We start from the raw sequence: 27,519 nt of genomic DNA, 5'->3' as shown, positions 1-27,519 counted from the left end.
TCTATTTATGATAGTTCATACCAAGAAAAAACCTTAATTCATGAATAGTATTACTCAATCAAAAAATTCACGCAAGTTCATTCGTTGCAAGCATTACATATGTTTTTACGTCGTATATGTACATGAAATCGAGCACTGCATTTAAAGCATTTACTCCAGCCAGATCCATCCACTGAATTAGCAAACAAAGATCCACATTGATCGCAAAGTGAGTCCTCCGAAACTTTTTCTGGCTTTGATTTTTGTGGTTTTTTCGCCTTTTTGATTAATTTAATTTCCTTAGCAGCATCAACTTCTGCCAATTCCTTGCGATATACCGCAGATGTAATTTCGATCGCCTTCTGGCTTTTTCGCTTTCGGTTTGAAGCTCTTGGCCCCTTAATTTTTGGAACTGGTAAAATCTTTTCCGGAGACACACTGAAAGAAGATCCGAGTTCGCTCTCAAAGGATGTTTGCAGTGTACGTAGCTGTTCGATAACCCCGGGTGTTTCGGCTGTATTGTTCGCTATGGTAATTGCAGGTGTTGCAACTAGCTCCACTTTTGGCTGAGCTGTTACTTCCGCTGGCGCAAATGATTCATCGTTAAATACGTTTTGGTTACAAGGCCATATTCCGGATGTTTTGAAGCCTGGTATAGCTAGCCTCGTATTAGCGGCTGAAATAAATGCTGTTGCCATTAGATCAGTTACATCGTACATCCCAATTACACGGCCTGGATGTTGACGCATGAAAACCTCAGCAGCGTTAGCATAATAGTTTTTGAATGGCCCCATGAACGCAACGTCCAAAGGTTGCATTTTGTTGCTACAATGTGGGGGCAAGACAAGAACTGTTACAAAATTTTCTTTAGCTTTTTCAGTAAATACGAGGTTCTTTGTATGGCTGCTGTGCCCGTCCACGATGAGCAAAACTGAAGTTACCTGCGTTGGTTTAGCGTAATCAAGGAAATGATCAATCTAGAAATACTTCAACCGTCATGTATCCCGATGAGTTACATCTGAACTTTGTCCCGGCAGGAGCCCCTTTTTTCAATCCTTCGTTCATCCGTGCTCGCGGGAAAATCATGAATGGCGGCAAATGTTGTCCCGTCGCCGACATGCACATCATTACAGATGTTATTCCACCGCGCTCCGCGGAGGTAATAGATCCGACTTGTTTTTTTCCTTTCCGAGCCATAATTTTTTGTTTTTTTTGGAGGAACCTAGAAAACAGCACACTATTATAAAAAAGACGACCTTGAATCACTTTCAATTATTGAACTAACCGTACTAATCCCGGTTTCATCCGCATTATATATTTGGGCTGGACCAAACTGCTTGTCTTTAAGAATACCTTCAAGTAAATCAAAAAACGCGTTAACTGCCGGTTTGTTGAACCCGCGTGCACGAGCAGCAGAAGTTGCTTCCGGCTTTCGAAGCGCTCTTTCGGGGTTTCGTTTTAAAATTCCAACCAACCAGTCACGTCCTGCCATTTGTTTTGTTTTGTTGAAAGGATGTGTCAACGAGTTTCGTTCAGCTAATTCGAAAGCTAGTTTAAGCACATCCTTTTGTGTGATACCATAAAAACAATTTTCAAGATTCAGAATATGCCGCACTAGTTCATGTTCCTGCTCTGTCGTGAAAACAGTATCTTTCGGTCCCATACGCATCGGCATTTCAGGAGTTGCAATCCGTCTGATCAACGTGGTTCTTGGGATTCCGTATTTGGCCGCAGTCGCATTAACGGACATTCCACATTTTACTGCGTGTCTGGCTTCCGCAAGCTGAACGGTAGTCCACGTTTGACGATTCGATTTTCGTTTGTACACGCGAGGCATTCCTAAGAATGAGACAATCGAATCAATGGACACTACCCGTCGTACCCCACCAGTACAAATATCTTTTAACCGTTCGCACTAAATCTCTCACTGACTAACTTACCTGGTCTCAACACCAAAGATGTAACTTAACACTCGGAATACCAAGGGGGTCATATCTCAGCCGTTACATAATCGATTTCAAATCTGTCTTCACCAATATAAAGCTATGTCTTTTGTGAACACGTCGATTAAAAAAAAGAAGAATAGAATTGTCTACCGTAAGTTACAGTAAAAAGAGTATAACAAAGTCAGTGAGAAAAAAATGGGAACGTTTCTTTGACTTGCCATATCTTAGCTGTTTGCTCACCAATTTTAATTCTTTCTTCACCATTGGATAGGTAAATCTTTTATAAAAACAGTGAACAAAGAATGATGGAAATCAAATTTGTGTATCTGAAGTAATTGTAAAAACAGTAATTGAGAGTCAGTACAGACGAAATGAGTTTTTCTGTTCAAACAATCGTATCACGACCGTTTGTCAACCAATTTCAATTTTCCTTACACCAATGCAATCCTTAGAGCTTCTAGATTTGTAATATATGCAATAAAAAGTAGATTTTCAAAAATTACTATACTTTTTCGAGTTTTTAGGAGATAGGATTTTTACAATGTACGTGGCATACGGTTGATTGAAATTCTTTGCGACTTGTTAGTTTTACGGTTTGAAAATTACCTGTTTACTCAATAGTTCTACATATTATACATGGATATTATTATATCAAAATGTTTACACGAACGTGGAGAAACACATTATTGTATGTAAGTTACTAAATAATAGAGTGTGTTAGGACGATTCAGTAAATACGAAGAAGTTCAGAATTTTAAAATATTCGTCATGTAACTTTAAATTTGAAGCGATGACCTATACATTTTAATACAACAATCGATTGTAATTGATGGCGGCTACAATTTCTGAAAAAACACATTTTTATATTTTCTCAAAAAATAGCCAAAAGTACGTAGAAGTAGAGAAATTTCATTTAGTTGACAAATAGCTTGAAGTATTCAAAGCTATCACCTATGCAATTTATACACCAATCGATTGTAATTGATTTTGGCTACAATTTCTGAAAGAACATATTTTTATATTATCTCAAAAAAAAAAAGCCAAAAATACGTACAAGTACAGAAATTTCATTTAGTGGGCAAATAACGTCGAATTCTAAGGGATGATTTATACTTTTTTATACACCAATCGATTGTAATTGATGGCGGCTACAATTTTTGAAAGAACACATTTTTATATTTCTCAAAAAATAGACAAAATACGTAGAAGTACGGAAATTTGATGTAGTTGGCAAATAAGGTCAAATTCAAAGTGATGGCCTACACTTTTATATATATACCAATCGATTGTAATTGATTTCGGCTACAATTGTTGCAAGATAAACTTTTCATATTTTCCCAAAAAAACGACAAAAATAGGTAGAAGTACAGAAATTTCGTCTAATTGGCACATAACTACAAATTTCCGTACTTCTACGTATTTTTCGCTAATTTTTGAGAAAATATAAACAATTGTTCTATCAGAAATTGTAGCCGCCATCAATTACAATAGATTGGTGTATAAATAGTGTAGGTCATCCCTTTTAATTTGCAGTTACTTGTCAATCAAACGAAATTTTTGTACTTCTACGTATTTTTGTCGTTTTTTTAAGAAAATATAAAAAGTTTATCTTGCAACAATTGTAGCCGAAATCAATTACAATCGATTGGTATATATAAAAGTGTAGTCATCACTTTGAATTTGACCTTATTTGCCAACTAAATCAAATTCCCGTACTTCTACGTATTTTGTCTATTTTTTTGAGAAAATATAAAAATGTGTTCTTTCAGAAATTGTAGCCACCATCAATTACAATCGATTGGTGTATAAAAAAGTACAGTAATGTTTCGATTATATCACGGTTGCTCTGTATTTTAGCGTGATATATTTGAAGCGTGATATATTCAAAACAAAGCAAAAGATTACATTCAAGCATTAATCCATGTATTTCTATAAACAAAAAGTAATAAAAAGTTAAAGTTAGTCAAAAATAATAAATCATAGTAGGGTAATGAGCCTATTTTTGACATGTTTCTATTATCATACTACCCATTTGAAGCCATCTTCGTTCAACGCATTGGATCAAATGGTATGGCATCAGCGGATAATTTTTCCCAACACAGCTTCACTTCACGTATCCCGTACCGTTTCTTAAAATTGTTGAACCACCCAAAACTAAACTTGGAGCATTCTGGCACGTTAAGATTTTGGGAAAATATCTTGATTATTAAAATCAGTGTATTCGAAGGGACTACGATTCAGTTTTCGTTGTTTCAACATCCATGTAAATAGTCCCATATCCAATCGCTGATGTTGTCCTTCCAAAAGAAAAGTATCCACTTCCATTCAAGAGAAAGTGCATATCTCGGAATACCAACCATATCACCACTATTTTGTTTTGCTCATTATTTTGTTAGATTTTCCTGCAGATAAGTAACAATTAAGCGAATGAAAAATAAGTCGTTTTTTTACCCACTACACCAGACACCCTCTTAAGAGCATGTTCAGGAGTGTTTCAGTTATAGATTCATAATTTTGACAGTTCTATAATATAAAACTGAAAATTTTAACAACACAACTTGCTCGCCCCAGCAGCAGTTTTAGCAGATGTTCTATTCAATGCCTGTCTCGCCATGTCTTCAGCGTTACTACATTCAAATTTATTTTCCCCAGCCTATCGGGTCTAAGTGTCTGTGCTGAAAACTTTGCAGTTCTAAACGTGTTTTAAAATCAGCAACAAATAGAACGGCGACGTATAACACTATTAAATTTTAAAACAAAACTGTTCGAAATTATAAAACAAAACGCTCTGCTGGGGATGTGAATGTTTCATTTCCAGTTCTACTTTGAAACTCCTATACAAATAAAACGCTCTTGAACATGCCCTAGGACACGGCAATCAAGTTACGAAGAATTTAAAACAAAAATTGGAATCAGCCGAAAGATATTTCGGCAATCCTAGTCATTGCAACAACGCTTAAAGTTTCGCACCACGCCCTCCGTCCAAGATGAACAGCGATATAACATTGCTTCTGCTGCTTGGACATCTAAAAATATTCAGATACATTCTTAAGAATTTATTCGTTAAGATAAAAGAATAAAAAATAACTAAACTTTTGACCGACATCATCATGTATAAACCCTTAACGAAATAATCCGAAACCCAATAATAGGCTCATTACCCTACATGTAAATAAGCAAATCAATTGTAAAAATATCTTAAAAGTGACAGGACACAATATGTAGCTTAATTGGATCACAACGTAGTGTGCCTTGTCTGTTTTTCAAAAAGCGTGATATAATCGAGACAAAACCGTGATATAATCGAGGGTGATATAAACGAGTATTGATATAAACGCATAGTGATATAATTGAAACATTACTGTATAAATCATCCCTTAAAATTCGACGTTATTTACCCACTAAATGAAATTTCTGTGCTTATACGTATTTTTGGCTATTTTTTAGAAAATATAAAAATATGTTCTTTCAGAAATTGTAGCCAAAATCAATTACAATCGATTGGTGTATAAATTGCATAGGTGATAGCTTTGAATACTTGAAGTTATTTGTCAACTAAATGAAATTTCTCTGCTTCTACATACTTTTGGCTATTTTTTGAGAAAATATAAAAATGTGTTTTTTCAGAAATTGTAGCCGCCAACAATTACAATCGACTGGTGTATTAAAATGTATAGGTCATCGCTTCAAATTTAAAGTTATATGACGAATATTTTAAAATTCTGAACTTCTTCGTATTTACTGAATCGTCCTAACACACTCTATTATTTAGTAACTTACATACAATAATGTGTTTCTCCACGTTCGTGCAAACATTTTGATATAATAATATCCACGTATAATATGTAGAACTATTGAGTAAACAGGTAATTTTCAAACCGTAAAACTAACAAGTCGCAAAGAATTTCAATCAACCGTATGCCACGTACATTGTAAAAATCCTATCTCCTAAAAACTCGAAAAAGTATAGTAATTTTTGAAAATCTACTTTTTATTGCATATATTACAAGTCTAAAAGCTCTAAGGATTGCATTGGTGTAAGGAAAATTGAAATTGGTTGACAAACGGTCGTGATACGATTGTTTGAACAGAAAAACTCATTTCTTCTGTACTGACTCTCAATTACTGTTTTTACAATTACTTCAGATATACAAATTTGATTTCCATCATTCTTTATTCACTGTTTTTATAAAAGATTTACCTATCCAATGGTGAAGAAAGAATTAAAATTGGTGAGCAAACAGCTAAGATATGGCAAGTCAAAGAAGCGTTCCCATTTATTTTCTCACTGACTTTGTTGTACTCTTTTTACTGTAACTTACGGTAGACAACTCTATTTTTCTATTTTTTCTTAATTTGACGTGTTCACAAAAGACATACCTTTCTATTGGTGAAGACAGATTTAAAATCGATTATGTAACGGCTGAGATATGACCGGTCAAAGTAAGCGTTCCCATTTTTTTTAGACCCCCTTGGTAGTCCGCGTAACTTTTTACCCCCTTGGTATTCCGAGTGTTAAGAGCTAGATCATCGAAAAACCAAAAAGTTTTTACAAACAGTTGCTTTTTATCCACAGTGAACCTTAAAATAAGCAGCTCGAAAATTACATCCGCATGCAGATGCACTACTGATTTTCAATGTTTGCTTAATTTTAGCACATTTAACAGTTTTCATTATACATCATTATTCATAATAATACGATACGCATAATATTCATATGGATTTTATATGTTAAATGCTTAAAATAAGCATGTGTCCGTCTTACCCTCCCTGTCCGTCTTACCCACAGTTCCTCTAAGTCTAGTTCAAGTGTTAGGTACAGTATCCTAGGGTTACCCGTAGATTCAAATTCAAAAATATGTTTAATTATTTTTAGGGTTAGGCAGAAATACAATAAATTCATTTTATATCTTTTGACGATTTAACATCCTGCCGCCAAAACTGAATTATTTTTCCTCGTGGGATGAAATGGATGTAATAGATCTGGACTGGGTTCGATCGCTCGTACTAACTTCCATTGGTAGTAGGCACAATTTGTTTACTGCTTTGTGGGTGATTCCGTTGCTGGTTTTTACAGATTCCTAACGAACGCGTCCATCTTCGCCTAGGTGAACGTCAACGATTCTGCCGATTGCTCATCGCTGTAGGGGAAGATTCTCATCTCGTAGTAGCACGATTGCGTTCTTCACGAGGTTTGATGTTTTTTCCGTCCAGTGATAGCAATTCTATCACGTGTTGAAATATTCATTGTACCAACGTCACCAAAAGTGCCGACTGAGATTTTCAACACGTTGCCATCGAGAAAGACGGCTGTCGGGAATTCCGCTTAGATCTGGTTCGGGTATTGCGTTTAATGGCTTACCTACCAGAAAATGTCCCGGTGCCAACGGTTGTAGATCCTATGGGTCCTCTGACATGAAAGTGATTGGTCGAGAGTTGAGTGCTGCTTCTATCCGAATGAGAGCGGTCGTAAATTCGATTTTGGTGAGCATTGCATTCCCCATGATGCGACGAAGATGCAGCTTCATAAATTTGACCGCCGCCTCCCATATTCTTCCTAATGATGGAAAGCGGGGTGCAATGAAGAGAAAGTGGATGATATTATCGATGTCTTCGTTAGTTACGGCATATCCGGAACTAGGTCTAGGTGGACCGCCTTGACCTCAAGGCACACACGCTAAGATTAAGAAACTTTTTTTTGAGGAAAAAATACCCATCTTCAACTTCATCCCATCAAATTTGGGTAAAAGGCATATTACCCTAAGACTGAGTAACATTGAACATTCTCAAAAATGGGTAATTTTTACCCAGTGTTAGATCCATGAATGATTCTCAAACGTAAGTAATTTTTACCATAAATTAAGTTGGTGAGACATTACTTCAAATTATGTACTTTTTAACCAAAATTATGGTGGGGGAGTCATTCTTATAATTAGGTAAATTTAAACCAAAATTGAGCTCGTTTTTTATGCTTAGGAATTCGGAAAAAATTTAACAAAATAGATTATAACCTCTATAGCACATCGTTACCCATTGCTTTCACAATGTATACACGCAGGTCATTGGATGTTTACTTATTGACCTATCATAATATTATGTAACAACGAAACAATATTTGACCTAGCCCTCTGGAGGTTACAATCTCTTTTGGTTGCTTATTTGTTTTCTGCAAGATTTTATTTATTATAACAGCTTTTTTTAAGGCCGTTTACCTTGGTTTACTGACTGCGATAATTTTGTTTATGAATTCATAAATACAGCCTTTGTGTGGATATTTTCAGGGAATCAAAAGTTTTACTACAAAAAGAGAAATAAGAGCAATGGTCTATCGACCGTAAATGCAATGGAACAGACACTGTTGATACGGGGTAGTAAAATTGGAAGTCCAGCATGATGTTAACCGTTCATCTCAGCTGCATCTGTGTTATCAAGTGCTGTTACCAGATCGTTTACCGACCTGCGCGAGCTACATAATAGAACTTTCTGTAATTTCATGTGAAACAAATCAGATATTGGTCCCAATAGCGGTGGAATGTGTAAGTTGAACACTACGAAACATTTAAACAGGACATCAAGAGCCTGGAGCGCACTCGAGCCGATTGAGATTTGAGCATCTCCACCTAATACGACAAAATAATTGCCATTTTGTGCAGGTGTTCCGATGCACACTAGATGAATGTTGTGGTCAGAACTGAAATGGTCTATGGCATCTGCCAGGCTGCAATATATAAATATGTAAGATATTGCTTATAACAAGAAATAGTATAGTTACATTTATCCATCTTATTAGCGACGCAGCAAACAACTCATCTGGTGTTAAGTTTCCTGGTGTGTGTGGTCTTTTCACTCCTCGTACGGCCATTTCTTTCATCAAGATTAGAGTTCCTCGAATATACACTGCAAATATTATAAAAATAATATTTCAAAATAAGTAATGGCATATAATATTGTACATACCGTCAGTTATGCTCGGAAAAGCTCCACGGCGAAGTAACAATGATTGAGCTAGCACTCGCTTAAGGATTGCCTCCGAATCTGGAGCATTCATCAACCTGTCGAACGCCTGCTGCACCTGGTTTATATAAGAAAAGGACGCATAATGTCATTAGCAGGAATAAACATAACTTGTAGTATTTGACGGGACTGTTTAAAAATCTATTGATTCGATAAATCTTTTTCAGACTACTTTTGTTTCATTTCATTGCCTTTAGCCAATTAGAACGTTTCGCATCATTCTTTTCAACTTCTTCAGCGTTTACGTTAAATTCTAGAAACTGAAACCACATCCGCCATATTGAAAAGTTTCTACTTCAAGTTTAAAAGAGAGCGCATTGGCCCGATTTACAATGAATGATGGCTCAATTTTAAACTTTGTTGTAACAAATAATATAAGACGGTATTAGATAATTTCTTCACCCTCGCTTAACTTTTAAAGCAGGTTTGCGAGTATGTTAACCTTGTTTAAATGCAAATGAAAAGCCAAACGCTTAAGCCAGGTTTTATCGCACCGGTAAAACTGGTTAAAAGTGAAGCGAGGATCAAGAAATCGACCCGAAGCTCATTTTAGACTTTAACAATCCTAAAAAGGGTGGCTCAAAAATGTTTATTTCGAATAATGGTTCAAATAAAATGGTATTTTGTTTCAATTTTAGTAGCTTTTACCTTATGGTCAATTGCCTAATTTTTCGGGGTAGACAAATTTTCTAATTCTATATACGGGTTTGAGAATCAAACCAAAGTGATCCGCGTACAAGGCAATCGATTTTCCAACTATGCTATGCTCACCCCTTTCGAATAGGATGTTTCTAGGGTATTGTTGGTACTAGGAGCAGTTCCCAATAGAATGGAATATAAGAGAACAAATAGATATTTATGATAGATAAATGAGGAATGCTTACCATTAGACCATTGTATGATTTTAAATGCGGAAATTGGCTCAGAATTTGATGGACATTTTTTTCTGGGTTATCATGTTTTTATGGATAACAAACGAGTTCTTTAGAGCTACTGAAATCTCGCGTGAGTTTTGAGGGGTAGCCTTCATAGCAGTGCACGTTTCCGCCACCGCCACCATCTCATCAAAAACATCCTCTACAATTTCGTTGCCATTTGTGCGCTTAAACTTTCGCATACCACGAGATATTTCTTTGCGCATGTTCGCCACTCGCTGTTCAATGTAGCCACTGTGCGGACCTGTTAGTTGACCATTATGCTTGAAAAAAACGCCGACTGTAAGAGATTATGTTAAAAGTTATGTTGGACATGTTTATCTTATATATAAATACCTCGATGGGTGCATCTTCTGTCACCTTTTTGATTAATTGTGGAAACGCTTGTACAATCCGTTGCGCAAGAAGCATTTTTTCCTGTCTGGTAGGATAACTGAAATAAGAAAATTGTGAAGAAAAACGAGAGAACAAAAAATGATGTATTGAATAATATTAACTACAAAACTTACTTCTGTCCAAACACGTTTCCCAAAAAAATGGTCGCATATGACCCGCCTCATACGGAGCAGTTCATTGTGTTCCAGAACCACGTGCATTAATAGCTTACTGGTGTAAATGTTTCGAAATTGTGGGTTTTGTTCCAATGCAGCCTTAATTTCATGAATCTGCATAATAAAAATGGTTAGTACATGTAAGTGAAAATGACTTTTTCTAACTTACTGGAAATGCTGAATTCGCTGGTGCTGATGACTCGATCCAGTCGTCATGTGAAGTAATAGTTCGCTTGGCCTTTTCAATGAAGTCCACAATGAGAACAAGCGGTCCTTTTTTGTTATTTCCATCTCTCTCAAGTCTTGCTCTTTCATAACAGCTATACTCTCGAACGTTACGCCGTTTTCTTTCCAAAATTGCAGAAGTAAACCATTGGATTGTGATATTGTATTTGATGTACAGGTTAGGTATGGCGAAATAACGCGCTCAAGAAATTTATGATTATATTAGTATCAAGCACACATATCAAATCAAAGAATATTATATGTGCATTGGCATCATAATTTTATTGGAGCAACGCACAGTGGCGGGTCTTCAAACAAAAGTCGGACAAAACCTCAAATGTTACCTAATTCGGCTGAAAATCACAATTTAAGCTAATTTTGAGGTGCTGAGCTCATTTGTTATGTCAAAAGTCGTAAAATATTAAATGCATTTTTCCATACAGTGTAATTGAAACTTTCTTATAACTATGATCCCGGTTTTTATGATAGATTTTCCGTTACTGTTCACCAATGTCAGTAATTTCATAAAAAATTAAGAACACTACTTTAAATCCATTGTATAACGTGTTGGTTTACTGTAGATTGTCTAACAATTTTACACAAAACACCATGCGCCTCCATATCAGCAACAAAGCTTCAAAATCTCCTTAGAAATTTTTGCGCACCTAGGCGCAGAACGAGACCATGATATTCGAAAAGTATATGATATTTCCCATAGAATGTATACTATGTGACCGTTCCGAAATGATTCCGAAATTTGTACAGAATACATTAGTGAAAAAAGTATTTTTAAATTGACCACCTCAAACATATTTAAACTAAAAAGTTGTAGTTTTTCCAAGCAAATTTACCAAATGTATTTTATTTACTAACCAAGTTCTTTCGTTCCTCTACACAATGAAACTAGTTGTGCTAAAATCGGACCAAAATCAAAAGAGCAACATGCATTTGAAGTAAACAGAGCAATGGTGCTTTCGGAAATGAAAATCATTAAAAAGTCCGGACTTTGCTACGTTTAAACTCATGTTAAAAATCGTGTTTTTATCCAATGATCATAAAATTTTGAATATACGTCATTCAATACATGAGAAATCTAGGAAATAAAATACCAATATTTCAAAAATAATTTTTTGAGGTTTTGGCCAGCCTCCAGCCACTGTGCGACGGTAAGGCAAAATTGGGAAATCTTCATAATTCACCATTAAACAGGTTTCTCTCTCTTATCGTTGGCATCAAAATTGATCAACGTATTCAGGACATTTTCGAAGCGATGGGTCCTTGTTTTGGAAAACCTTGCCAACAGCACATAACATTTTTTTTTTTTCAGTCGAAGATGTGAGATTTTGAGGATCTCTCAATTTCTCTCTGAATTTTAATACCATGGAACCAATGTATTATGAGTGATAAATGTAGTTTTAAACAGTTGAACTAAACTTTATCTGATGAGTTGCTATATGATTTAGACAATAAATTTGCATCACACTTAAAATAGTTTAGTTAATAAGAATGTTGATTTATTATGTTGTCCAAAGGAAATAATCCAATACAATCTTATTATGCCCCGAAAGGAAACGTACATTAACAAAATCACGATTTTCACTGTGGCAGTACAATAATTTTACAATAATTTACAGAAAGTACTACTGTTATGCTACAATACAAAAACAATAAACTTTAACATTTCTACAGTAAATTTCAATGTAAAATTAACTTTTACAGCAAAAAAGGGGGTGGTTATGCATCTTAACATTTAAAAAATCGATTTTTTCCGCACATTTTTTCTCAAAACTGGTAAAATTTATTGGGAATTTACTATATCAGTTTTTGCTGAATAGTTAAATTAATTGTTACATGAAATTTTATTGTAAATCTACTACGAGAACTCTGCGTCGAACAATGTTGAAACAGTAATAACTATAATATATATTGTTTTATGATTGTTTGTAGGGTAAATGCTAAAGCAAAATTCTATCCGGGGCTAAACCTAGGGGCAGATCACTTTAGGAATGTATAACAAATTTGCATCAACTTAGAAAAAATGCATTTAATTTCCATTTTTGCATCAACTTTGCACTCCCTCGCAGAAAAGATTACTTAACAATCGTCCTACGCTGATCCACTTTGTTCGATGTTTTGTTGAATGTGGGTCTGTTTTTGAAGGGTTTTGCCGTCTTACACGCAACGCAAAATACGTTGCACGCAACACCAAATGCATTACGAATTTCTATTTTGATGGAAAGAAATGCATTTAATTTCGCTGATTTTTAAAAATGCATCATAAGTGATCTGCCCCTGGAGCTGAACTATATTTCGTTTAATGTGTGCTCATGCAGTAAGTGCTATAGTTTTAAAGCGGACCCTACACGAGACAGAAATATTGTCAATAAATATATTGACAAGACTGCTTTAATCCATCAATCCCATTTAAATACTACAGAATCAATATTTTCAAGATGACCTTACACCATCAATATATTGATCAATATATGATTTATTGCCAATATTTTTGCTCGTGTAGGGTCCGCTTAACAAACCTGTTTCCGTTGGAAAATATGCTTTAAACCAAGATCACTGAATGCAATACAGTTTGATTCCGATCGTCATCACTGGTGTCGCTAAATTAAGATCTAGAAAAAGTATAACATTGAAATAATCTGAGTAAAATCAATGAATTGCAATCTCTTTGTTTTTTTTTTTAAATCTTTTGCTTGATTATATGTTTATAGTGCACATTATATTTGCTTTTGCTTGTGCCGCCTTTGTTTATTATTTTCCACCAGCTAGTGATGTAGTATTTGTGTCATGGCACGTGTACGTAAAGTCTATACTGGTAGGATATTCTCTCACACTTGCATATCATAGGTTTAACAGTTAAGCGGACCCTACACGAGCAGAAATATTGACAATAAATCATATATTGATCAATATATTGATTGTGTAAGGTCATCTTGAAAATATTGATTCTGTAGAATTTAAATGGGATTGATGGATTGAAGCAGTTTTGTCAATATATTTATTGACAATATTTCTGTCTCGTGTAGGGTCCGCTTTAGACATTTATTGCCCCAGGTGCATAGATGTCAAAGTAATAAGTAACAATATGTTAGAGCAAGGCATCATGGTTCGATTAGTGAATGCATGGATACACTACCCCATTGCCCCCCAATAGTTATAATCTCGTTTAACTGCTGACTAGTAGAGAACGCTGTCATTAGCTTCAGGTGCAATCTAATTAATATCGGAACAACATTCGAAACAGAAAATAATTCGGATGCATCTGTTTGGTATGGGAGTCCAACACTACATCAGTAAAGGAATGTATGGGCCTTATAACAGTTCATGATTGAGGCGCGACGACTGGATTAAGTGAACGCAAATGTAACAACGTGCAAAACTTACCAGATTTGCTTTCGACATGCTTTGCTTCCCGTAGATATACGGCCAACACCTCTTTCCTCCTCCTACATGGATGCGGCAACGCTGATTGTTTCCTAGATAACGAATAAACTTAATGTTTCAACTAAAGAACCTAACAACGGATCCGTATCAGCAATGTCCCGGCAAGTTAGACCATCAACCAAGAGGCTGTCTAAATTGCCAGGATTCATGCTGATTTCGTTTTTGGATACGAGTCACGGTAGATTCCCTTTATAGTCTTTTTTGAATAGATTTAACATTGTAATCCTTGAAGCGAACTTACAGTGATTCGTTTCGAAAAACATAATCCAAATGAACCGAAACACAGAATGATTTGTCGGTTTTCCAATGAAAAACACCGGAACAGTGGTTTTGCACTATCTAACAGAAGTGGGAATGAAACACGTCTAGCGGCGTGCTCTTCCGCCAGAAAATGAAACACCAGTGCAATCCATTGTTCCGGGGTTTTTCAATGAAAAAACCCAATTGTTCAAAATATTCGAAGTTACCCAAAGTATATAAAGATTTTGGAACTTACCAAATTTTCAATCGGTTAACTTCGATCTTGTTCCTTTTAAACCACCTTTTAATTCGGATACAGCTGGTGTATAGCATTGATCCGCGTCGCTACCAGATTCCCGTGTGGTAAATAATCCTCCTATGCGGATGCGCAACGCTGATCTTTTTCCTGGATAAAGAATGTACTAAATTAGTGTTCTCACAAAAGATCCAAATATAACGGAACTGTATCAGCAATGTTCCGGTAAGTTAGACCATCAACCTAGACTCCAAATTGTCGGAATTCGTTTTGGATCTGGGTCACGGTAAATTTGCTCAAACCAATCGTTTTTTTATATATTTAGTAAACATTGTAGTTTGACAGTAGCCGAACCCAATATTTTTTTAAAATATGCGAACTTACCAAATTTTTGACCGATTTCTTCCTCCGTTTTTCTTAGAAAGTTCCTTCTTTAACTTTAACTAACTGAGGTACAGTCACGCACCACTAAAAATAACCGCGGCATTCGTTGGAAAATTGTCAATTGTCATTGAAAATACCCAAAAGTACGTTCCCTGCATATTACCCATTCAGTGGGTAATCACCATGGCGAAAAATACCCAATTTTAGGTTCATACTGTTAGAACTTCTCGCTATGGATTATTTACTCACAGTTTGGGTACTACATTCTTTTCGTGCACATATACTGCAACGTACCCCTTTAGAGGATCTGTCTTCCGATTAGGTGGTTTCAGAAATACAGGTCCGGCGAAATCCACTCCCACATTTTCAAAGGTAAAGGATTTGTTTACTCGGACCGGTGGTAGATCGCCCTTCAATTGTTCCAACGAACTGGTGCGAGCACGGGTGCATGTGATACACTCGTGTACAATTGAACGTATACATTTCCGGCCCCTAAGTGGCCAGAACTTTTGACGAATTGTTGACAGCAGCAAATTAGGACCACCATGCCTGGTTTTCTCGCAATTTGCGTGGTGAGGTGATGTTTTGCCGGAAGCACGATAGGATGTTTTCGTCGGTAGCGAGAGCGGAATGATGTAACCGGCCACCAACTGGAATAAGGCCTTCTACTAGTTGCGGTTTTCATGAATCTCAGCTTCGATTTCGGGTGTAACTTTTGGTTCCGGTCCAGCTGCCTCCTATCTAGAGCAAAGTGCTCTTCTTGAACACGACAAACGAGAGCGATTAACGCGCGGTCAATTTCCGTGGAGGATTACGAACTGATTACACGGACGCTTGCCTCGCGACGCGTATTCTCGCGGAAATGGTGCCACCACGCGCAGGTACGAAGCAACCAGTTAAGGTGGGAGTAACGATTGATTATATCTTCTGGTTGCGTAGTTGCTACTATTTTTTTTTCTTTTTGCCTTTCTCATATAGAAAGGTTATGCAATCACTCTGAAAAACGTCAACCTAATCCCGGCCCGGAGGGCCGAGTGTCATATCCCATTCGACTCAGTTCGTCGAGATCGGAAAAAGTCTGTGTGTGTATGTATGTGCGTATGTGTCCAATAATGTCACTCATTTTTCTCAGAGATGGCTGGACCGATTTGCCCAAACTTAGTATCAAATGAAAGGTACAACCTTCCCGTTGGCTGCTATTGAATTTTGGATCGATCGGAATTCTGGTTCCGGAATTACGGGTTTAAGAGTGCGGCCACACAGAAATTTCTCATATAAGCTATAGGAAAAATTAAAAATAGAATTTTATTTTCGATGCTAAATGTCTTCAAGGAGCATGAAACGTCGAGATTTTTTTGACTTGCATAAGGTTTCTGGATTTTAACAGGGGCGTAGTTGATGGTTTAAGGAGAGGGGTTACACCCCCCCCTCTACTGTTCACTCCGCTCCCTTCAAAATCTTCTTAAATCACCCCTCAGACCACCACCCCATCCAGCCCTCATACCCCTCCCCTTCAACCCCATCATCTTTAAACCACCACTAAATCACAAAGCATACCTATTTAAGCTGGGGAGTCGTTCGTTCATGAGACTTTCGCCCTCCTCACATACCCACCCCCGCATAACAAAATGAGTTAGCAAGCAGATAACATTGATCTAATGCTGATTAGGCTAATGAAATACGATATTTTTTGTTTCAAGTGTTTCACCGTCGACGCGTAGCTCATCAAGTTCGTGGCTGGCAAGACATTGTGTATAAGTGCAAAGTGTACTAAGAATGTAATGGACATTTCCACAATTATGTTGAACATAAAAAGCCTCCGTGCCATAGTTTAGAGAAATGAGAAAGGCACAATTGCACCGTTAGGTGGATTAAACAGGTTTTTTATTTCGACTATGTTAGTCACAAGTAATGAAAATTAGAGCGATAGTACTCATGAAAACTAGAAGTGGTCATTAGAACAGGCTTAATATCTTACGGGCTTAACTTTTGTCTTCTGCTGATGAGGGTCGAGCTTAGGCAGTATAACTACGAATCATCCGAGTTCACCAGCATGTGTCTTGGCATAAACAGACTTGTCCATCTTTACCGTGACAACCGACTGTAATATCCCATCCTCGTCGCCACTTTAATAACCTTGTTTTAAAATTAAACTATATGATTTATTACTATTTGGTTTTCTCACTCGACTTCAATAAATTTAACACTAGGAATTATTAATTGTCTCCGTGTACGACAACGGCTAAAGATCGAATGATCTATATCTTTATTTGTTCTCATGAGAGTATCTTTTTAGTACAAATTTGAATGCACCCATAATGCAGAATACCCAAAATCATTGGGATATTACACCGACAAAAGAAAAGCCACGCAAGATCACCACCTGTCGACGATTAGCATCAATGAATGATGATTGCTGCTGTTCATCTCTGTTTGCCTTTCAAGTGCCGGGATATATTTTTATTAGACTACTAATGAAACAACCTTCCGAAGTTCATGAACTTACAGCTTTCTTTTCTCGGGACTGTATTTTTGGCCAAGTGATATCCAAAGCATTCACCCGTCTGGGTCCAAGCCACCACAAAGCAGTTGTACAATACATTGTCCTGAAGCATTGATGGACCTGAAGTAAAGGCATGCGTCATATGCCTGCTGTGACGCGTCACTAGATCCATGGAGCTGCAGATCATGATGCGGGAACAATATTGCGGCTCGTGGTACTAGAAGATCTTCCAAGCACGGTATATCTAACTGGTAATTGTTCCACTCCTGTTCGTACTGCGACGGCAATGGTGCGTCCCAATCGAGTTGATGTTTCCACAAGTCTGCATTATAATTTTGGCACGAACTATGCTTGGTCCTACTAGTTAAAGGGAGTCGATAAGACTACTCATCTATGACAACACAGTCCGAGGATTTCCACTTCGGTGGTTTGAATGAAAGCTTGCAGAACAAGGTGCACGAGGCCGTTTAGATATTTTTTGGGTCTCAATATATAGGTTTTAGTTGGTTGCTTCTGTTGCTAAAAACAAAATCCTTTTCAAACCTTTTGAAGTTATAAGACCATGAGCAGTATTTTTGTTACAATTCAAATCCATTCTTTTCAATGTTTCGGTATTGTCCATGGAGTGACCATATTTTTTATCAAATATTGCTGGTACATTCTCTGGGTAAACGGGTAAAGACCTGCCACCGTCCTTAAGATTATGCTGCTGTATGCACCAGGCCGAAAAAGGATGCATTGTATAATTCAGTGGTTCTCACGCTTGTTTGACCCGCGGACCCCTTCGAAATCATGCTGGGTGGTCGCGGATCCCTTCAAAATAACCCTGGGTTGTTGCGAACCACACAGTTTATCATCGATATGTTACGAAATAAAACATGAAATTTCAATATCTATTCGGAAAAGATATCTTTCCTCGCGGAGCCCCAGCAATGACATAAAGACTCCCTTGGGGTCCGCTGACACCATGTTATGTATCGCTGGATAATTTGTATTGATCTTATCCAGCCTTGACGAGAAAGGATTATTATGTGGATTTTGATCTTTGTACTGAATGCAATGAATACCGAATTTTTTGGTCATGATTCACCTAGAATAAATTCAAAATCTTGTAGGAATAGTTGAAACCATTTTCTTGTGTTGCGTCATTTCAAACTACCGAAGGTGGCAACCTCATGAAATGTTCGTAGCAATAAACTTGATATCTCTCTTCAGTCTGTGTAATCCATTCATAAATCAAAGCTACGCTACGCTAATGATGCTGTAAATGGACAAGATTCTGTCGGGAAGATCGCTTTCCCATTATTGGTAGACCGACAACATTCGATGGTGGGATGATTACTTCTCACCTAGTGCTGAAAATTGAATTTCGTAATATACAATGAATTCAAGTATACTGACCGTTCAAGACGTGTGTCGATCGCTGCAAGGTTTCGGATTCGTTGATTATCTGGTGTTTTCGGTCATGCTGCTCATTTGCATTGCCATTGGAATTTTCTTTGGCTTGAAGGATCATAATCGAAGACAGAAGGGTAGAACGGCTCGAAGGAACTCGGAAGCCCTGGATTATTTGGTCGGTGGTCGAAAGCTTAAAACATTTCCCGTCGCTATGTCGCTGGTGGCAAGGTAATATAGTTAATCCTACAATTCTCTTTTCAAATAAACAAATTTCGTTTCATTAGTTGGATTTCCGGAATTGCTTTGATTGGAGCCTCAACGGAGACTTACTTATATGGGATACAATTTGGTTACATATTCATGGGTATCATTTTGATGGCTTTGAGTATGAACTTCCTGTTTATTCCCATTTTTCACGGCCTGCAAATTACATCTGTCTATGAGTACCTTCATCTGCGATTCGATAAAAGAGTTCGTTTGTTAGGGTCGGTGCTGTTTACTGTAGCAACAGTGAGTAAAAATTTAATATGAAAATAACTGAAATATTCAGTTCTATCTTTTCTGTTTCTAAAGCTGCTTCATTTACCAATTGTGATTTTTGTTCCCGCGCTTGCGTTTAATCAAGGTGAGTTAGTTGAAAATGTATTGATTCGGGTTGTTCAGTAATCATTTGATATGTCAGCGCAATTTATATGTTGCAATGACAACATAGAAATTGTAATAGTTCCAAGAGTTTTGTTTACGTTTAAACTAAAAGAAGGCAAAAAAATGATTTTGAAAAGCCCTTAAACACCCAAAGAATTATAGCATATTTTTTATGTTTAATTTCTTATCTGGGTTTTGGAGCTAGCGTCAATCCGGTAGTAGCTTAGTCCATTAACTAAGTTAGTGTCGAATTCTCATGAGGCCAAGTCGGAACTCAAATTCCATAACTAATTTATATTTTTTTTGTAAATGTTGTAATGACGATCCTATAGTGGGTAAGTAGAGAACAGTGAGTGTAGTGTATGGTATGCAAATTACGCTCGATAGCGTATCCAATACATGTTGTCTTCAATCATATATAATTGGAACAACATCAGATGTTGTTTCAAGTTGTTGTCAACTCCTATTCCTTTGCACGATGCCACCCGCGTTACAGTATGATAACGCCAAAGGGGGTCAACTGTGGATGTCTGTCGTTTTCTTGATGATCACATCAATAGCGTTTCGGTTAAGCACCAGCAGACTACCACAATTGATTATTAAAATATAATAATCATACACAATCATACACAATGGGAAATTCAATTCGTTATCGTTCCAGATAGTAGGATACTGCAGAACACGCGGGCAAATTGTGCGAAAAAACCACTGGTCTAGCTCTAATTTAAATGCTTGAGAAAATAAAATCATTCAACAACCATAGATAGCACTTTTAAAAAGGAAGACAAGCTAAAAGTAATAATAAAAGTGAAAAAAAATCTGGTATCATCCACCCAACATAACATATCTATACTTATATGAAAATCAAATAAATTCACCAAATAAGCACATAAAATACCCCAAAATTAGGCTGCCCACCATCGCAAACCAGTCGCATAAAGATAGGAAATCTAATAGAAAACGGGACAAATATGCGATCACGGGTAGTATAGATATTATATTGGTTTTCCGCATCCTCTTAAGTAGGTAATTATACAACATTTCCTTGCTTCTATAGTGATCGTAAGAACATGGCCAGATTTTTTTTTAATCTCAAAGACCCTTCCTTTAATATTGTGGCAAATGTCAAAGTAAACTAAGATGACAAATTTCACATCATTTGAACGATTCTAGATCCCCGCCCACTTCGCTTGAAGTTTTTGACATTGGTACTATGTGAAAATACGTCGAAAAAATATATTAAATGTTATAACTTGTGGAGTAGTAGGGTGATGTGCCTATTATGGCAGTAGAGCCTATTTGTGACACTACTTCGTATCGCTTGGTTTCGAGCCAAGCATATGAGATAATGACAATATCGATTCGGGTAAATCAGGTGTTCAAAAATAAGCTCAAGTTATATACTTTATTTGTTGTGCACATAAGTGTTTAGAATTATCCTCTAAATTCAACTTTTAATTAAAACAAAATCACCTTATTGAAATATCTGCTAATCCGCCTCACTCACGTAGTGAACTGAAACAGGACGCAACGGCACTTACCAAAATAAACACTTAAGAGCCAGCATTTACCGCCTCATATCTTATTATTCTGGCCCATATATATATATTAAACATTGCACTGATACATACCTCTATTTTAGCTGGAGAATCTTTTTACGATTATTTTACATTAAAAGCACTCGGCAAACACTAGGATAGGCCTAGTGTTATAATAGGATAATATTAAATACGATGGTTCACATTATCGCCATGTTTTGTTCGATACACTACAGTAGGATTCTGTTTTTGGCAACAATTTTATTTTTTTCAGTTGCCAAAACCGGAACCGTGCCAAAAATGGAACCTTATTTTAAACTTTAGATTTTCAATTTTCGATTTCAAAAATGTTTCAAAAATTTTTAATCATATGTTAAATGGAATGAGATGAAAGAAAAAATAAGCAAATTAACTTTTATTCGTGTTTTTATCAAATTCGGACGTCGTACGGTGGGTTAGTATGCTACTTTCGACGCTCAAAACCTCTAGTACCTTGGGTATATATCCTGGAGGATTAGTGTCTTTAGAAAAGTATCTTAGATGGAAATGATAATTATTTTGACAACTTTGGTTTTGATCTAGATAAGTAGAAACTGATCTAGATCAGTTCTATCTTTTGACAGAAGTGTTATATCAAAAAACTTTCTTCGGCAAAGTTGTTTGATATTTTTAACACATGTACTGAAGACATTTATACTTTATAACTTATGTAGATGGCGCTACATGACATTTAAAAAAATACTTGAGAAAATGAATTTTAACATTTTTGTATGAAAAATATATCTAGAAATAAATGTTTTATATCTAAATCTTCGCAAAAAATACAATAATAAACAAAGCTTCAAAGTGTGATAAATGTTATCATGACATTCGCTCCTGGGATTGTTATCTTTTCTTTCGTGAATATTTTGGTAAAAAACATAGCTCTTTTAAAAAATACATCAATTTTGTTCTCTATAACTAACCAATCGTCGATCTTTCAATTGGAATTGATAGATTGAAAATCAAATTGCAATGTTTGAAGATAGTTAGGTTTAAAGCAAATCTGTATAAATCACTTGCAACTATCCAAACAAAAGGGATTGAAACATCAGTGCTACAGTGAAAATGTGCTCCAAAAAAATTTTCAAAAATCTCTAGAATATTGCATTTGCGAGAAATTAACACATCAAAAGATAATATAAGTAACCCTATTTTTCAAGAGCCTAAGCCTAATATATGTCTATTTATGTCAGTCTTCGCTTTTCACTATGCTTCAGATCGCAATTACGACCGACCGCAAGCATAACTTTTTAAATCTCCCAAGAGTGCCTCGTCAATATCGATGAAACAATGGTTACCAGCGCTTTTTCTTGGCTCAAATCTCCTTTCAATCCGGGACCCAAAGGATTCCCTTTGGTAGCTCGGAAAAGACACATCGGCGTTTTGGTGCTTCTGCATCTACTTGTGTTCACTTGCTAGTGGCTTTTTTTCGTCTTACTGGAAATCCATTCCATAAATAGAAAAATATCAACTATCGTGGAAAAATTGCATTGAGTGCTCTCTCGAGTTAGGGATCATGGAATTACTACAGGGTCGATACCAGTACCTATTCAGTCGCTCTGTTTGTTAACAGTGCAGTGAACCAAACGAACGTTTCTACCTAAAGTCTGCTGTCTATATGTACCGTGCCATTATTATAAACAAACAAAGCAATCGAATAATAAAATTCGTCCCAAGTCAGTGTGAACAATAAAGCACCGTTACTTTCAGCGGTGCGATATCGATCATTCGTTTTAAGATGTTTGAAACTCAACAGCAAAATTCAACAGCAAATTTGCGAATGCAGTTCAGACTAACGGAAGTCGTCGTTATTCAAGCCCACTACACTCTCGTTACTGATAACGATTAAAACTTTGACCATAACGGAAAGCTACGCTATGGAAGACAACATGCAATACGTCATTGAACATGATAATGTTAGGACCAAGATACCCGTATATATTGACAATGATAAAATTGATATGCGTCTGTACGATCTACACCTGGGTACTATTAATAAATTTATTGCAACCATCATGTCGGAATACGTAAGATTTATGTTTGAAACCAGGAGAAAATTTTTCTAGGTATTTCCAACGGTGTTTCTTTCGTGAAAATGCGAGTGACGGAACCTATTCCGTCATATCTGAACTTTCAAAACAAAACGCGTGACCAAATCTCAAATCACGCTGTGCATGTATGAAGGACAGACCTCTGCTTGCCCTACGTTGTTACACAAGAAGACACACTACGATGAATATGCACACAAACCTCTAACGACGCAATATCAACTGCCAGCATACCCATCACAAAGGCCTTCATCAACATCAACTAAAGCACAAACCACTGGAGTTGCAGCTCAGGCACCAACGAATACTGCAACAACAGAACCTACGCCCAGCGTGTCCGATCATTGTGATGCGCCTACTATTTCCCAATCAACTGCTAGCACCACCGATAATAAAGTAAATAACAAAGAACACGGATACGCAATCGTGACCCGTAGGCCCCACAAACAACTCAAACCAGGTAATCGTGAAAGCCCATAGAGCATTAACATCGAGGATAGCATGAACTAAAATGGTAAACCGAGAGAAAGCGGACGAAGCGATCCACAAGCAACAAGAGGCAATGAAATAGATCGATCTTCAATAAGAAATAAGATTTTTACGCAAAGTAACAAAGCACGTACACAAGATCCGATGGATACACAATAAAATTTGATTTTTTTTATTTCTTTTATAGAGGTTAAGGTTAACCTTAAGGTCATTCGCCTCTTCGGGTTAGAAAAATCTCTTAAGAAAATTTCTAACCCTATGTGCGGGGTCGGAGCTCGAACCCAGATGCGCTGCGTACAAGGCAATCGATTTAACAACTACGCTACGCCTACCCCCAATTCGATTTATTTATTTTTATTTACACATGATTGAGAGGTAGCGGGGGGAAGCAGTACTCTTTCGACTGTCCTGGTTTTTACTCGTCTGATATGGTCACCCTAATTATGTACAACAAGAATGTTGCCAAAAATGGAACCCATTTGTTTCCAAAATCGGAGTGTTCCAAAATGAGAGCATGCCAAAAACGGAACGTGTCAAAAACGGAATTTCACTGTACTACAATCAAAACAAACTTTATGCATCATACAAAAAAGAATTACCAGTGCGGCCAAACCAAAACATGAAATTGAAAATATATTGTAATGCAAATTTTGATCGCAGATTTTTATTTTCATCTGCACATACAAAGACCCCAAGGGAGGCTTTATGTCTCGCGTTTCGGATTCTTCTCATCAGTAACTAGCACAAGTCTTTGGGCTAGTTAGATGATAAGTCTAAACTAGCACCAAAGCTGGCACTCAATCCTAAATCCAAAAAGTCATACGTCATACTAATTTTTAAGTTAGGTATTGTGCCTTCCTGCACGAAAAAAAAGATTTTGGACAGAGATTTAAATACATATTTTCTAAAATTTTAAACAACTTTTTCAAACCAAATGTAATACACTAGATTTGTTTTTTAAACATCATTAACGACCAAATATTTCTTATTATATTGTGATATCTTTTTGTATATAGATTATGAGATATGGCCAGGAAATCAAATATCGTCAATTATCAAGTTTCCTCACGCTCCCCTACTATTGTATAAAACAGATTTCACTATATCAGCCATCCATGATTAGAGCGGCCGTTTTTGCTATGCTTTACTGCAATGAAGCTCCTATAGAGTAGATAACGGGTGTTCAATAAAAAATGAGAATGATTTCAATACCTTTCTGTAATTAAAGTAAAGAGCGTAATTTTTTTTTCTCTCCAAGAGAATTGCTCTCTGGACTCCTTAGAAATGAGTGGCATATTTCTTTTCGCTCAGGTGCTGTCAGTTCAATCGATGATGGCATCGAAAAAGCAAGCACTCTGCGAGTGTGTTGTACGGTTTTACGAAACGCATGGTCATCGTGGAAAAAAGTTTACGGTAGACCTCTTTCGAGACGAAAACGTGCCCGTGAGTACAGCTTATCGGGTTCTGTCATCTCCGAGAGTGGAGCGGAAGGCCGGTAGCGGCCGTTCGGCGAAGATCATGACGAAGAAGAAGCGTTGAAAGAGCTGTTCGACAACAAGGACGGAACGAATTTGCGTGGCGACGGCCGAAAATATCATACCTTGATTCACCGAACCCTCAAGATGGAGGACGTCATCTGTCGGAAGAAGGCTCGGTCCCCCGAGTACAAGGACAAGCGGATAGCGATCGTGAAATCGCAGCGCGATTTCATGGCACTCATTCCTCCCCCTTAGCACCATTCCTCTTTCGGAAAAAAATATTGGGCAAATAATGTGCTATATGTCTTTTTAAGTAGTTGCATACATCAGGAAAATTATTCTATCCAGAATTGAAAATGGTAAAAAATAGATTTTCCCACACAAATTTCAAACGCAATGCGCTACGCCGAGCGTAGCCAAGCGACCCCAGCTTTCGCCCTGAACCAAAAAAACTTTATGCTGAATAAACGATCATTTTGTTCCCACACCCGCCTTCGTTAAGTTTGTCCCACGGCTTTTCTGGAAGAACTGACCCATGTTCACAAATCTAGTAAATGATTCGCTAGGCCAAATAATTTTTTACATAGATTGACTTGAAACGATAATTTAAATTACACTAATCACATTTCATTTTTTTACACTATTGCTAGTCTTGAAAAAAATGTTGCAGTTAAATAATTCTAAGTAGTCTAGGGGACATCCAGTGTTAAGACCACATTGTTTCTATAATACAAACCTGCAGTATAAAAAATTTGAGTAGAATTGGAAATAAAATAAAATTTTAATGTTTTTTATAGTTTCAGGCATTAACGTGCACTTCATAACGACGGTTGTTTGCACGGTTTGTATTTTCTACACCGGTGTGGTAAGTGTACAATAATTCACTACAACAAAGTTTAATTGCTATATTTATCAAAGGGAGGCATCAAGGCAGTTATTTGGACAGACGTACTACAAACGTTCGTGATGGTAGGATCGATAATACTGATAAGTTGGAAAGGCACTGTGGACATCGGCGGACTGGGAGTGCTGATCGAGCGAAATTTAGCTAGCGGTAGGATAGAACCGCCGAAGTAATTAATTCGATTAATCTGTTTATTAAAATATGATTGAACTTTTTGTTACAGTTTAAGCTTGGACCCTACGGAAAGAGTTACATTTTGGGGAATCTTTATCGGTGGTGGAGTTTTCTGGATAGCAAAGAATGCCGTTCACCAGATGATGGTCCAAAGATACCTGTCCTTGCCTACATTCCGCGATGCCCAACGGGCATTGGTTGTGTTTACGATAGGAATTATATGTTTGCTGTCGATGTGTTTCTATAATGGTCTTTTAATCTACGCTACATTTCATGACTGCGATCCACTGACCACAAAATTGGCACAGGCGAAAGACCAATTGCTGCCGATTCTGATGATGAAAGTTTTTAGTGATTATCCAGGCCTGGCAGGATTGTTCGTTTCCGGAATATTCAGTGCCTCGCTTAGCTCTCTTTCGACTGGTCTGAACTCATTGGCAGCAATTGTGCTGGAAGATTTCGTGAAACCTTTTCTTAAAGAAGAATTATCTGAGCGTAAAACACGATATTTAATGAGAGGCACGGTATTTTTCTTTGGTGCAATAGCGGTAATACTGGTGTTGGTGGTGGAGAAGCTAGGAACAGTGCTTCAACTGTCAATGAGTTTGGTGCCTATCTCACTTGGACCTCTTTTGGGAGTGTTCCTGACAGGAATGCTGCTGCCGTGGGTCAATGCAAAGGTAACTAATAAGTTTCAAATTGTGCAGTCTTCAATCTGTATTCATGTTTACAGAGCGCCTTAGCAGGAACCATAATGGGTCTGCTGGTCATGATCTACATTGTCGTTCGAGCACAAATATCAATTGCATCCAAGGAGATTGTCCATTCAACTAAACCAGTTTCGGTAGAGGGATGTACTTATAAATTCGACAATGTTACAAAAACGATGGATTATCCAGTCATATTTGAGAAATCGATTCACCACGTGTCGTTCCTTTACTATGCATTGATTGGATCTGTCGTTACATCAATAGCCGGACTTTTGAGTACCTTATTCCTAGGACGACAGGAGATTGAGGATCTCGATCCTCTGCTTGTCGCACCGTTCTTGAGAAAGTTCTTCTTCCGAAAGCAAATAAACGACAAAATTGGAGTTGTTCATCGTTTCGAAGATGCTGACACGACACTGTAATTTGGACGTCATTAATAAATAAAACTCGAATATTGCATTATCGCTTATTGGATCGCACTACTGAGGGAGGGTGTGATACGGGTGTAAAGAAAGTCTTCCTCTAATCTCGCTTGACGCCTCGTGCAATGTGCAACCGTGACGACCATATGGACTATAGTGTTTGTACTGGGAGCTAGGTC

The 27,519-nt window shown here is 37.0% G+C and overlaps 1 protein-coding gene across 1 annotated transcript; it reads left to right on the top strand.

Moving 5' to 3' along the window:
- Positions 1 to 18,783: 18,783 nt before the first annotated feature.
- LOC131680726 (sodium-coupled monocarboxylate transporter 1-like) lies at positions 18,784 to 27,359 on the top strand. Its single transcript, XM_058961434.1, has 7 exons — positions 18,784 to 19,118; positions 19,175 to 19,400; positions 19,464 to 19,515; positions 25,928 to 25,995; positions 26,049 to 26,203; positions 26,258 to 26,888; positions 26,942 to 27,359. The coding sequence occupies exons 1-7, from the start codon at positions 18,874 to 18,876 to the stop codon at positions 27,338 to 27,340; spliced, it is 1,776 nt and encodes a 591-aa protein (XP_058817417.1). The 5' UTR covers positions 18,784 to 18,873; the 3' UTR covers positions 27,341 to 27,359.
- The last annotated feature ends 160 nt before the right edge of the window (positions 27,360 to 27,519 follow it).

The sequence above is a fragment of the Topomyia yanbarensis genome, chromosome 2 (assembly GCF_030247195.1).
Source record: "Topomyia yanbarensis strain Yona2022 chromosome 2, ASM3024719v1, whole genome shotgun sequence".
Taxonomy (NCBI): domain Eukaryota; kingdom Metazoa; phylum Arthropoda; class Insecta; order Diptera; family Culicidae; genus Topomyia; species Topomyia yanbarensis.
The sequence above is the reverse complement of the archived record's forward strand: the minus strand, read 5'-3'. Positions and strand labels throughout refer to the sequence as shown.

Excerpts from the sequence above, each read along its gene's own strand:
- LOC131680726 (XM_058961434.1), top strand. The coding sequence starts at position 18,874 with ATGAATTCAAGTATACTGACCGTTCAAGACGTGTGTCGATCGCTGCAA. Across the intron at positions 19,401-19,463 it reads TGCTGTTTACTGTAGCAACA|CTGCTTCATTTACCAATTGT; the intron begins GTGAGTAAAAAT and ends CTGTTTCTAAAG. Across the intron at positions 26,204-26,257 it reads GGTAGGATAGAACCGCCGAA|TTTAAGCTTGGACCCTACGG; the intron begins GTAATTAATTCG and ends TTTTTGTTACAG.